At 38.5% G+C, this 14,758-nt stretch overlaps 1 protein-coding gene across 2 annotated transcripts in view; it reads right to left on the bottom strand.

Annotated features, from left to right (window-relative positions):
- Positions 1-14,758, bottom strand: part of OXCT1 (3-oxoacid CoA-transferase 1) — an 87,871-nt gene that overhangs the window by 31,203 nt on the left and 41,910 nt on the right. For both annotated transcript variants that reach the window (XM_065661638.1, XM_065661637.1), the window contains exons 8-11: positions 8,756-8,863; positions 6,031-6,142; positions 5,459-5,553; positions 2,200-2,248 (exon numbers count right to left, since the gene is read on the bottom strand). In XM_065661638.1, the coding sequence (XP_065517710.1) occupies positions 2,200-2,248; positions 5,459-5,553; positions 6,031-6,142; positions 8,756-8,863 (364 nt within the window). The remainder of the gene's footprint in view (positions 1-2,199; positions 2,249-5,458; positions 5,554-6,030; positions 6,143-8,755; positions 8,864-14,758) is intronic.

Raw genomic sequence — 14,758 nt, 5'->3', positions numbered from 1 at the left:
CAGGAAGAAAAAACTGCAGGAAATTAAAATGGAGACCCAAGTTACTTGCTTTAATTTGTTGAGTTTACTTGATGTATATTATATGCCAAGATATTGTATGAGAATTTAATTTTGACACAAGAGCACGGTATTAAAGTTATACAGCAGTCCTGTAGTCAGACCTCAAGAGTTCACCATGTTAATATCCAGACCTTCTAAAACTGCCTCAATTGTCTTTCCCTACCAGGTACCCACCCAAGGCAGTGGGAGAGACAACATAGCCTGCAAGGAGCTAGATGGAGTGAGAACCCTGGGATAAAGTGACAAGCTAAGACAATGCCAAGTAGAAAGAGACACAGAATAACATAACAGCAGCCCCACATTACTCTGTAAGACAGAACTCTGCCTTGGGGACAAAGAACCCATACATTTTTCAGAGAAATACAACTGCATCTGCAGATAATATCTGGCAAAAGCCCAAACCAGGAGAGTATTTTCAAAATGTGGACTTTGAGGGCCGATACAGGACCATACCAGTAGGTGAATACAAACAGAATTAAATCCTACTGTTTTGTCATACAGCTTCTGTTTTCTTCATGTTTTTATATATTTGGCTGGAAAGTATCTAGAATGGTCTTAATCCAACTAAGTGTCTCAGAGACTTAGCAGCTACTGAATATTTCAGCAATGATAATGATAATTTTGGTGGTAGAGCTGAGGTTCGCCTATCCTGTGTCTTGTCTACTGCAGCTGCAGAGGAAGATGTAAAAGTGCTTAACAGCAAATTAACAATACTAGCATTATCTTATTTCCAATGTTGCATTCTGACCTCTTAAATTAGCTTCATTCCTGCAAGATTACCCCTTCAAAAATATTTATCATCCATAAACAACAATTCAAGATCATCTTGACATCCATATAAGAGCACAGTGATTCTTCAGAGTATTTATCAGTTCTTGGATATTTTTCCCATCATCACTTTGTTAATGTGTTCATTTCTAATGCACCCATATTAGAACTTAAGTTCTGATGTGCATGCATATAAAGTTACTTCTTACAGTAACCGTTTTTTTATTCTAAATATTTTTTCCTTCCAGTGATACCTTTAATTTTAAAAACAAACAAACAAACCACAACATTTTCAGTTCAAGTGTTAACATAGCTCTCATATCCCTAAGACATTTTTCTTCACACAGTTTATCGCGTTACCTAGCTACTATTGAAATGCTGGACTCAATTCCTTAATAATTTCTTATTTCAAATCAATTTCTTATTTAAAACATAATACTGAAAGAGGGGCAATAATATAGCAAATGATAATGGTATCAGTTGGTTAAACCAGGCAGCAAATATTTCAAGTCAGTGAAAAACTGCTAGACTTCATCCTGATATTAAATAAAAAGCAGATAACTAAAAAATATAAAATGCACATGTTTTCTATATGAAAAAAACAGCTCTAAGATGTCAGTTATGGGTCTATAACCTATACCATTAACATTAATGAGAATTTATACCATCCCAAGGCCTACTTTTTTTTGTCACAATGCAATATATAGCTGCAATTTTACATGGAAACAGAACAGATGCAGGAACAACTTCCCATAAAGAAAACAGATATCAGAAAGACACATTAAACCATAAAAAGCTTACATTTTTACATTGTATGGCTACTTCTGAGGTGTCATGCCCCAAACCAGCTGGGCGAGAACAGTATGTGAGGACTGGCATTTCTAGGAAGCTCTTTCCCCCTGCCCTGGCTACTGTTCTCTCTCTAAATGCAAATGAGTTGCAATCCTGCAGCTTACTAGCCTGGAATAAAGCAGACCATCATACACAGGATGTTTTAAAACATGTCCCAAACACAAACCATGTTCTAGAAGACACAATGTGAAAAGTAGCAGGAAAACAAATCCACATTCACATCTAGGCTTAACAAAACAATTTCATTTCTGAAAAGGAATATTTGACCCTTTACTGCCTGGCCTCAAGGACAACTTCCTTTAGTAGCACATGGAATGCACCAAAGCATAAGCTCTTTAACTAGAATATTAAACATCTCCATTGATTAAAACCAACCTTCAGTTAAAAGAAGACAAAGATATTAATATTCATAAACAAATAAAACAAGAGTCTGGGTTCATATACTGAATCAAAATTATATTTTTAGATTAACATTGATTAATAATTTTCCATTAAATAAATTTATTTAAAATAGTTTACCTGCATTAATCAGGTCTGGATCCACTTCATTTTCAAGTGGATAAGGACCCTGAAAACAACACAGATATATGTGTGCTTTATATTAAAATACATTTGAGAGAGAATTCACAACTTCTTTATTATTTCTAATGCTTGTTACTGAAAAAGAGTTCAGCACAGACATACATTTTTTTAATCTTCAGCAGAACAAAGTCCCTGACAACAGAAGCCACAATTTACATCAACTATCATATGAGGACTGATCAACATATTGTTAGAGGTTGTTAGAATGACTACATAACCAGAAAGTTGGGGGTTTGTTTGGTTGTTTTGGTTTGGTTTTAACCAAAGTGACAGACATTTTTCAGAAAAACATAGATAGGTGAAACTTCCTAAAACAAAACAACACTGAAAATAATGTCTACTTTAAGATTTATTTAAAATCGTGTTTAATGAGGCTTACAAGGCTTGGTCTTGAAAACTACTGAAGGTTCTGACACCTTCTAGCAAAACATGTACTTAAGAACATATTTAGCAAAGTAGGACTATAATCCTGAAATAAACATTTCCTGAAAAGCTTCCCTCCACTAATGAGAGTTTTATCATCGTGAAATATCTCTTACAGACCACGTGATCAAGAGTGAATCTGCGGGGGAAGCACTCTATAGACAGATAGGAAAAGCCTCACCCTCACAGGCCCTTCTTCTCATGGGGGATTGCAACCACCCTGATATCTGTTGGAACGACGGTACAGACCAGCAAAAGCAATCCAGGAGTTTCCTCGATTGTGTGGAAGACAACTTCCTTCTGCAAGTTATAGAGGAGCCGACAAGGAGAGGTGCCATGCCTGTTGGTGTGCTCACCAACAGGGAAGGGCTTGTTGGAAATGTAACGCTCCAGGGCAGCCTTGGATGCAGCGATCATGAGATGATCAAATTCAAGATCCTCAGGACAGTGAGAAGAGAGTGTAGCAAGCTCACTGCCCTGGACTTCAAAAGAGCAGACTTAGGCCTCTTCAGGAGCCTGCTTAGTAAGGTTCCATGGGATATAGCTCTGGAGGGCAGGGGGGCCCAAGACTGTTGGTTGATATTCAAGGATCATCTGCTACAAGCTCAGGAGTGCTGCATCCCAACTAGAAGGAAGTGCAGCAGGAGGGCCAGGAGACCTCCTTGGATGGATAAGGAGCTGCTGAGGAAAATTCAAAGGAAAAAAGAGGCTTATAAAAAGTGGAAGCAAGGACAGGCGGCCTGGGAAGAATACAGGGATGTTGTCCGGGAAGCTAGGGACCAGGTTAGGAAAGCTAAGGCCCAGTTAGAATTAAGCTTGGCTAGGGATATTAAGGATAACAGGAAGGGATTCTATAGGTACGTAGTGAATAAAATACAGAGTAGGGACAACATAGGCCCCTTGAGAAAGCTATTGGGAGAACTGGCTACCCTGGATCTGGAGAAGGCTGAGGTTCTGAATGACTTCTTTGCCTCGGTCTTCACTGGCAAAGGCTCTGACTGCACCACCCAAGTCTTGGAAGGTAGACGCAGGGACTGTGAGAATGATGACCCTAGGCCCACTGTAGGAAAGGATCTGGCTCGAGACCATCTTAAAAACCTGAACGTACACAAGTCCATGGGACCTGATGAAATCCATCCGTGGGTCCTGAAGAAGCTGGCGAATGAAGTTGCTAAGCCACTGGCCGTCATATTTGAAAACTCATGGCAGTCAGGTGAAGTTCCCGATGACTGGAAAAAGGGAAATATAACCCCCATTTTCAAGAAGGGGGAAATGGAAGACCCGGGGAATTACAGACCAGCCAGTCTCACCTCTGTGCCTCGTAAAATCTTGGAGCACATTCTCCTGGAAGGCATGCTAAGGCACACGAAAAACAACAAGGTGCTTGGTGACAGCCAGCATGGCTTCACTAAGGGGAAATCCTGCCTGACCAATTTGGTGGCCTTCTATGATGGGGCTACAGAACCGATGGACAAGGGTAAAGCAGTTGATGTCATCTACCTGGACTTGTGCAAAGCATTTGACACTGTCCCACACAACATTCTTGTCTCTAAATTGGAGAGACATCAATTCAATGGGTGGACCACTCGGTGGATAAAGAACTGGCTGGATGGCCGCACACAAAGCGTTGTGGTCAATGGCTCGATGTCCGGCTGGAGACCAGTAATGAGTGGTGTCCCTCAGGGATCGGTGTTGGGACCGGTCTTGTTTAACATCTTCATCGCTGACATGGACAGTGGGCTTGAGTGCGCCCTCAGCAAGTTTGCTGATGACACCAAACTGTGTGGTCCGGTTGATATGCTGGAGGGAAGGGATGCCATCCAGAGGGACCTTGACACCCTTGTGAGGTGGGCTGATGCCAGCCTCATGAAGTTCAACCATGACAAGTGCAAGGTCCTACACCTGGGTCAGGGCAATCCCAGGCACAGCTACAGGTTGGACAGAGAAGAGATTCAGAGCAGCCCTGCGTAGAAGGACTTGGGGGTGTTGGTTGATGAGAAAATGAACATGGGCCGGCACTGCACTTGCAGCCCAGAAAGCCAACCGTATCCTGGGCTGCACCACAAGGAGCATGACCAGCAGGTCGAAAGAGGTGATCCTGCCCCTCTACTCTGCTCTTGTGAGACCTCACCTGGAGTATTGTGTGCAGTTCTGGTGTCCTCAACATAAAAAGGACATGGAACTGCTGGAACAAGTCCAGAGGAGGGCCACGAGGATGATCAGGGGACTGGAGCACCTCCCGTATGAAGATAGGCTGAGGAAGTTGGGGCTGTTCAGCCTGGAGAAGAGAAGGCTGCGTGGAGACCTCATAGCAGCCTTCCAGTATCTGAAGGGAGCCTATAGGGATGCTGGGAAAGGTCTCTTCGTCAGGGACTGTAGTGACAGGACAAGGGGTAACGGGTTAAAACTTAAACAGGGGAAGTTTAGATTGGATATAAGGAGGAAATTCTTTCCTGTTAGGGTGGTGAGACACTGGAATCGGTTGCCCAGTGGGGTTGTGAGTGCTCCATCCCTGTCAGTGTTCAAGGCCAGTTGGATGAAGCCTTGTTTGGGATGGTTTAGTGTGAGGTGTTCCTGCCTATGGCAGGGGGGTTGGAACTAGATGATCTTGAGGTCCTTTCCAACCCTAACTGTTCTATGATTCTACGAAATACGGCATATATTTGAATATGACTTTTAGTAAAATTATGATCAAGTTGGGGGTGTGTGTGGAATGAAACCCAGCCCCAGCAAGGTAAGTACACCACAGTAAGTGACCAAGATATATTCTTACCAAGCCCAGGACTCCATTTTCACTTTGTAAGTGAACAGTTATGTCTGGACTGATGAAGTTACTGGCCAACAGTGGGATTCCAATACCCAGATTAGCTGAAGAGAATAGGTTAAGTCACAAACATGAATATACTGCAAACTAGTAGATTAAAAATAAAATATCATTCTACTATGATTAGAACTGTTCTCTTCAGAAACACCTTCATTTTTAGTTAGATGCCTCATATGTGTGATGAATTATTTTGCCATTTGGATTGTCCAACTGCATTCTGTCAATGCTTTACATGATATAAAAACACAGTGCAAGTAAGTTTCATTTCCAATGTACGTGACTTTTTTGAGAAATTCTTCAAAACATTCAACTGTTAACAAACTTTTCAGATATGCTTGGATAAAAACTCCACGTACCCTATTCCTTAACATCCTGTATATTTCAATAAGGTATTAATAAATGACAGAAGCCCAGGCTCTGTGAAAGACAATGAACATGGTAATTAACCTGCCTTAAACAAACTAGCTATGGTATTATTCTAGTGAGTCATCAGTCTAACCTATAGCACAGATGAAGGATACCATACATGCCATCCTCAAACTCTAAAGCAGCCCGTCTGATGATTCTCTCCCTCACATTGTCTCCTTGTTTCTGTTTGGCCTTCGAGTCTTCAGGCTTTCGAACTGATAAGCGCTGGAAAAAATGAAGTAATCATAAGTAAAGATTAGAATCCAAATTCTTGCTTTTCACAGCACAAAAGCCTGACATGTGATTGCTCAGAGGTACTTTGTGTAAGGATAAAATTATTTATACATCTCCTACAAAAAAACCCAACCTTTTATTCTATCAGTTTAAGTTTATCTAAGCCAATGAAGTCATCAAATATCCCCAGTGATGGCCTTAGAGCAAAATGTTATTTCTTTGTCTATATTGCCATGGCTTACGTAATACACTGACAACTGGTTAAGAAGGCACCAAGCATTAGTGCAAATATTAGCATGTCTGAGATTCATTACCCAAGAGATACCTAAATAGATTCTTTAAATGTCAGCCTAAAATACAAGTACTGCTCTCTTTCTGCATTTAATTCAGTGGTGCTAGTCTAGATATATATGCATGAGACAGACAAATGCCAGTCATCCAAAGATACTGGGAGCTAAACAACCAAATTTTCAAACATAAATCTGTATAATCTTGCAAAATATGCCTGAGATTTTCTGCCCTTGAGTTAATGCTTTCTAAATCACATGTTGGTGAAAATGCCATGACATTCCAGAAGTTTGCAAGACTTTTTTGAAAATTATTGTTTACATAGATTATGTTCTTTGCACATCTCTCCCATGCATATAAAATTGCTCAGGGTAGCACCATGTCCTGCACCCCCATGTTTTTCACATGCTTTCCTATTTCAGGCCATAATAAACACATCATGCAATATTATCCTCTGTTACTTTTCATCACCACAAAAAAAAAATTTTGCAGTCTCTTTTTTCTCCATGTTGGAAGTCACTTTGCTCTCAGGCAGTCAGAAACAGTCAGTATAAATCTTCTTGAATTCCCCAGAGGCTTTCTTTTTATGCCTTGGCTATTTTCCCTAGAATTGCTTCACTTGCAAGTTACAGAAAAAGAACAATCACAGAGGGTTTCTCTGCAGCAAAGAGAAGGTTGGACAGAGAGTATGACTTGCACTAGAGGGACCATGTCTAGGCCAAATTAGGAAGGAAATGCTATTTAAATCCAGCAAGAATTACAACAGACTAGATTCTTTGTATTCTCTTTATTTCTCATCTCTCCGCTTACCACTATCATACTCAACACTTTCATATGTACAGCCACTTCCTTATACATAATCTTTTATGGAAGAATAAATAAATCTACCATTTCCTTCCTATGCTTCTATTAATGAAAGGCACCACTTCCAGAATTACAAAATTACACAACCAAAAATAATCTCTGTTACTTTGCTGAGCCGTTTATAGTAGTTCTCCTCCCCCACTCCTTCATTTTTTCCTGAAGCATATAGGGAAGAAGGCAGTTGACTAGGTAGGTGTATTCACTCATACAGGCAACCCAAAGAAAGTCAGGTGTTTGTACAAAGGTATTCTCTGAACAGAGAGTCACCTTTTCATCCACTGCCAAACTGCAGTGAAAACAGCAATTCAATTAATGCAAAATGGATTTTGCTCATAAAAGATGAAAGCTTTTATGTGAGATGCTGCATCCTCAATAATACAGGCCATTACCCTCAGTATAACAAAACATGCACAAAGAAAAAAAAAAAAAGAGAAAGGAAGAAAATATATTTGACACATTTGTTTCCAGTTAAATACTCAACAACATGCAATATGTTTTTGCAGAATGAACAGATGGAATGAAGAAAAAAAAAAAAAAAAAAAAGCTTTTTAACCTAACATTCCTGAAAGAGTTTTAGCAGAGAAAAAGCCTTATATGACTTGCTAGGACCTTATGACTTGATTTTAATATTAAAAGTTTAATTATTACTATTCTTCTCTGCACTGGTTTTTGAGATTTTTTTTTCCTTGTGTCATATATCTCCCCCTCCACCAGCTCTTCTTATGACACTTTGAATAATTCCCACCTCCAGACTATGGAGACATAGGAGAAATAAGAATTTTCAATTACACTTTAAGAGCACTGCAAATCACCAAAATGAATAATACAGGGACACAGTCTGAGTGGGCAAAGCCACAGAAACAAAGAACAATTATGTAATCCTTATTTTTCAGTGATGGAATATTATTGCCGTGATGTTGCCATTGACATCTCATACAGACCAGAAATACCACTGATTAAAGAAAAAGAAAGGGGCGTTTGCAATGTAACACAATTCAATACACAGCACAAAAGGGGCTGATGCTGGCCCTACATGCTCATGTTAAAAGCTCTACAGCAGAAAATATCTGATCATCAAAGACATCTCATACTTAGTCTACGTGTTCCCCTTGTTGTGTCTGCAGCAGGTGAAGTAAGAGAAGGAAGGAGAAAGAGGTAGCATTTTCCATCAAAATTTCAGCTCCGTTAGAGACCCCAGGACTACAGGCTGTGCTCTTAAATTGTTCAGGGAATGAACCAGAGAGGCTGAGGTATAGGAAACAATGCTTGATTCTCAGGCCTACACCTAACTACTAACTACATAAGTACCTACCCAAGCTTCCAGCAAAACTCAACAAGTGTTTCTAACACTATGTTCTCACTGCTAAGACTTGGTGGCTAGAGAAAAACCCTGTGTATTCTAAAATATCCACCAAAATGAAATATATTGTGACCAAACACTCAGCTGCTTACTTCAATTCTCTTCTCAAACTTCTCTCCTTTTATCAGACGATCAACATAGATTTTGGGAACATGAATGTCTTCTGGGGCAAATGCTCCTATATCAACTATTTCTTCTACCTGTAGAGAAAAATGGAAAAGTGAAAATATTTAGAAAAGCTTATTCAACAAGATATTAGCCATGAGGTTTCAAATATTGAATATACAGTGAATCAAATAAAGAAAACTAAGGATTAGGACAAAATAGATACACCCCTTAAAATAGGCTAGCTTAGATGCTTAGATTTCCTCTTCTTTAAAAGGACATTTCTATATACAAATTGAAAGTAGTTTATATTTTAACAGCACAATTTGTATGACCACCTTGAGAAAACATACAATATACAGTTACATCAGAATTGGTTTCACCTACAAGTAATTTCCATCTAAATAGAGAGAAGCAATATGCTGGTAACAAAACGTCAGAGTATAAAGCAGAACTGGGAATTTTAAGGATACAAACAGAGAAGCCAGCTTGAAGTTTCTCCACGGTGTACTTGAAAATAAAATTGAAAATATTTGAACTGTAATAATTGATTGTAAAAGAGATGCGAAAATCTAGAGTTCTCTATGTTTTGTGAAGCAGAGATTCAGCACAAAATGTCACAATTCCACACAGAGTATATTTGAAATTACACCTACTTGAGCACCACAGATAACAGGATTTTCCTTCCTTCTATACCTGAATGCAGTGTGGTCTATGAGGAGACCCTGCTCTGGTTAGATGCCTGCAGCACAGACCCTCAGCTGTGTCTGGTGCTTTCCCTACAAGCCTTACATGCAGAGAGCTCACAACTCTCTGACACAAAACAGACACTGGGTTGGGGCTGTACCTGCATCTGACCACAGAGGCAATGTATAACATAAAAGCTACAGGTCAAAGATAATGTCTGAAACAACCTAATAAAAAATAAATTAAGTTTCTAAACTGCTTTATCACCAAGAACTAGTTAAGCTTTCAGGAATGTCTGAAGTCTAACCTAAAAAACAAGACCCAGGTTATGACATATCCGTAAGCATACATCATTTAGGAGCCATTACCAGTGAAGCAACATTAAAGAGCTTAAAATTCAGTTTGACATCCTACTGTTACTGCACAATGTGATCAATAATAAAATCTATAGTACCTCTGATAAGCAGTTACCTTCCTACCATGCTTTGCAGTTGACAGTAAACAAACAAACAAATCCACGCTAAAAATGGCAGAGGGAGAGAAAAAAATTAAACTAAAGATGAGGAAGATCAGGTTCAGATGATACTTAAAAGAAGCCCTTGGGTAAATAGACAGGATGAGACAAGTTGTGAAATCTGTAAGGCAAAGGCTGTAAGGAAGACACAGTAACAGCAACACCAAAATCAGTGTCCATGGAGAGCAGACACTTCCAGAAAGTCCTTATCCGCAAGATAAAGAGGGACAATCAGAAGGAGTATTTTCAGAAGTCAGACTTGCTTTCATGAAAAATGATGCAATTGCATCCATCCCCTATCTTGCTTAAAAATTTGCTATTTTACACATGAAACTTAAAATTAAGATGGAGACCAAGTCAAACACAGGGTCAAATGAAAAAATCCTGAAGCACACAGTTGAAAGAGATTGCACTTTTGGCGCAGTGACTACTATAAGAACATGCTCAGAGAAGACTTTTCAATGAAGCCATGCACAAGCAGAGATGATCTGCTACCAGCAGAATTCCCAAATTCACCTTTCTTAATTAAATTTGTCCTCATTTATCAGGTGGAAAATTAGGCCTAAGGAATACTAATTGCTACCGATTTGAATTTTCTCATTGAAAGACTTGCATTTGCTGCAATAGCTGAGATTATAAAACCAGAATCTTTGCTGGCACAATTCAACCAACTTCAACAGAATTATACCATCAGAAAACTTGACACACTGTATCTTTTCCCCCATAGAATACACAGGATAAACAATTTATCCAACAATAAATTGGATTTTGTTGTTAGTCACTCTATCCCTTTAATTGGTTAATATTTCGCCCCTTTGGAAACAGCGGTCAGTGTGATAGCTTTTCCCCTCAAGATCCATCAACATAATTATTTATTATTTCTGTATGTTTTCCTAAATGAACATAACAGAGACAAATTGCATTTTGTCACAGGGATTTCAAATTAGCTTAACAATCTCTACAGACTGGACCATCTTTGTGTTCACAGGCAGTCCCCCTACTATTCTTACTGGTGCTTTGCAATTTCCATCTTCTACTATTCTGCGAAATAAGAATCAAATGCAATTAAAATTAAGCATATTCAAATATTCATTGAGCAATAAAAAGGAATTTTGAAAAGGGATTAAAAATTTGCATGTAATTTCTGCAATACATATCATCCAGCTCTGAAAGTGAAATTAATCAGCATGTTAATACGAAACAGAAAGAATTCACACAGTGGAAGTACAAATGTCACCTGATTGCTCCAACCCTCTCTCCCAACTCTGCTCACAGGGAACTAGAACATACTCCAGCTGAGACACTGTAGGTGGGCTGCCAGCTACTCCATCAATATTGCCAGCCGTGCTACCAGAAATGAAGCTGTGCCAACAAAAGTGAAACCGGGAAATCTGACAGCAATGGGAATCAGCAACTTAACTTTCTGTGACCACTGCAAGACATAACCCAAGCATCCTTCTAGATAAGAATGATAATGCAAAAATAAATAGTTTCATATCTGAGCATATTCATTAACCTTTCAGTTTTCATATTCTTTTATTGAGTTTTCTGTAACACAAAGCTGCTAAACCTCAATCAGACATGCAGGGGGGCTTTCATATTAATAGTTAAAAGGGACTGTGTGAGTTTTCTTCCTGGCCTGCTCTTCTTCCTATCTATCCCTTAGTTCTTTCTTCCCTCTACTTACCTTGCCCCAGGCTTTATTTTGTCATGAACAGAGGAATCCCTGTAAGCATAAAAAAATCATTCTATGGCATCCCACCCAAGAGACACAAAGTCTGGCAAAAGCATAATAAGGGCAGACCACCTCCTGCACTTTTTTAAATTAGCAAATCAAGGTATTCAAGATTGCTCTTATCATATTTGTAAATTTTAAATCTTAAGTTCATCAATAAAGAAGAAGACAGAAAATGTTTACATCTTTGCTACACAGGTAAAGATAAAGAGTAATATCAAGAGACCATACAGGCTGAGTTCCCTCTTCTGGGAAGACTCTGATGTGTGCATGATTCAAAAGTCCTTTCATTGTTTCAAGAGTTTCACAGTATTGGTTTTCTTCCTGGGCATAAATGTTCTTGAAAATCTTGTCTGATTGCTGACAGAGACCAGAATGAATAAATTCAATCATTCTTGAATACTGGTTTATCTGTAAGTACACCCAGAACTTAAAAGCTGTTCTCCGCTATGATTCACAAGAGCCTTCTGCCATTCCTTTCGGTATCAGCACTCATAGAATCAGTGGTCATTTGTTTTGCAATATCATTTCCTTCTGTAATTTACATCCACTTTTCCCTGTTTCAAGTAGTTTGATTTATTTTTGTTTATGGAAATTTAGCTACTCTTCTACAGCTTAATCTCGGAATTTCCGATGGCTTTGAGAGAGAGAAAAGGAACCTCAAAGGTTATGGACTTCCATTAGAAAGATAAAGAACTCTGGTTCTTGACAAAATAGTGGCAAGGAAATTACAAGGACACAAATATTCATGCCAAAACACGTGAAAATAAAAAGGCCTTTCCTTTGAGTACACACCTTTCAACCTGTTTCTGCAGCCTAATTAGGTCCTCTATGATACATGAAATGTTTTCAGCTCTTTAGGTTTTAAATCTCAGTTTTCGTAAAACTAAGCTATAACCAGAAATGACGATATAATTCCTTATTATGAGAAAAAAAAAATAATCAAAAATGTGCATGTGTGGGTGAGTGACAGAGAAAAAGAGACTGGGAGAGAGAGAGTGCTTAGAAAAACCTGTGCATTTTTAAGTAGCTTATTTTTACACTGGCTTTATTAAATCTATCACTATCTTAATTATCCTAGTACACTTCAGATCTTCAAACTGAAATAATTAAACTACCCAGCAGAACATAAGTAGAACAAAACATTACAACTGGTCAAATGTTCAAAACAACCTACGAATGAAATCAAATTCAGTCCATTACATGCTCAAGACAAACTCATGAGAGCAGTTATCCACTTCACTACTGGAAGAGTCAGCATGTCACTGCAAAATACAGCATAACATTTACAAAATCATGAGAATTTAAAAGAAAAATTAAAAGCAAAATAGGGGCTATGATGAAAAGTTGTGTGTGTCTGCTATACTCAAGATGCCAGAATGCTCAATCATTCCCATGGCTGAAGACAAACAAAATTTTTTAAAAAAAGGTGCAAGGTCAATTTTTTAGACTGAATTTTGCAAGAAACTTTGATATTGCAAAATAGTGGAATAAACTCTGAAAACAGGTCACTGGAAATTAAAAACACACTATACATACATACTTATTGAGCTACAGGAAAGAGCAAAACAGGTTAATATTTACTCAGTTCTGCCTGCATGCAATGAGGTAAAACGAGATCTTCTGAGTTCCTTTTTGTCCTTTTCTGACTAAAATCAGCCAGACTATGAAGTTTCTACTCCTGCCAAACTGCTATGGTAATGAAATGACAGTTAGGCAGAAGCCATCCTGAAAAAGAGAGTTTTCCAACAACTTTAAAAACCAAGCAACTACCAAGTAGTCTTGATAAAAGCACGTCTTGGTCAATAATCACCCCGTTATATTCACATCAGACTTGGAATAAAGGCCTTCATAAGCATAGTGAGAGGCAAGGGAACAGTAAATATCAGTTAAAAAATAAAAAAGTTCAGGTTTATTAGAGAATAACCTAATGAGACTGACCTGGGTCACACTGAAGGTCCATTTAGTCTAGAAGCCCTTTTTTGGTAAAGAAAGGGAGCTTAGAAGTGTGGTACTTCTGGTTATACTCTTCCATTTCTAGGAATGTGCAGTTTAGGGACATCCTAAGTCAGAGGCTGGACATAGACCACCTTGCTTCATAGCTTCTAACGGACCATAAACTTGTCCAATAGTTTTCTTGGAACCTAAGAGACCCTATCATGACATTCCAACAGTTTAACTAGTATGAAAAACATTTCTCATTAGCTCTTGTAATTTCACATCTCTTTTTAAGACAGGAATAGCACTGCTCCTTCTTTGACTGTTCTACACCAATAAAGACCCTAGGTACTTTTACACTTTTTCCTGTTTTCTAGTAGACTGTTATCCTCTGTGAAAATCATAGAGAATAACAGTGAGGTTGTGCTGACAGTATGTCATTTCTTATCATCAGGGAAGCAAAGCTGACATAAGTCTCCAGGTTTGTCTCCAGGTTTTTTATCATATTGCTATAGATCCTTGTAAATTAGGAGCCCTTGCTAGCTTATACTCATTTCACCTTTGTTTTCTGTTTTAAATCTCTTCAATTACCTCCACTTCTAGTTGCCTCAGGCTTAATCTCTTCTCTCGCACTTCTCTGCACCTGCTGCTTGTTTCCTCCAACTGCCCCCTTTCCTTCCATGCATTTTGCATCTTCCTACATGCTGTACTGCTGACAGAAGAAAACAACTAAAAATACCTGCTTTAGGTACTCACACACAGAAATTCTGGAATAATAATTGCAAAGGAAAGAGGAAACATGCTTATTAACTGCAAAAACTACGTATATGTAAAGCTGTGTGCATGCATGGAAGAATACGAAAAAGTTACACACCAGCCTCTGAAAAAGTTCTACCATAGGCACAAAACTACATTTCTTCAGAGCTTTTTTAGCTAATCACATTTTAGCACAGCCAGAATAGATAATATTCTTTAGTTTCAAGAACATTATCAAAGTGAGAAGATACTGAGATCTCTCAAAGGAATAAACCTCAGAAGGTAACATTCTCAAAACAATGTATTTTCACCTTTCTTTTCTTTATAACTGGGAAGTTCTACCCAAAGTAAAAACTCACT

The sequence above is a fragment of the Lathamus discolor genome, chromosome Z, assembly GCF_037157495.1.
Source record: "Lathamus discolor isolate bLatDis1 chromosome Z, bLatDis1.hap1, whole genome shotgun sequence".
In the NCBI taxonomy this organism is placed as follows: domain Eukaryota; kingdom Metazoa; phylum Chordata; class Aves; order Psittaciformes; family Psittacidae; genus Lathamus; species Lathamus discolor.
Note: the sequence above shows the minus strand (reverse complement) of the source record. Positions and strands in the feature narration are given on the sequence as shown.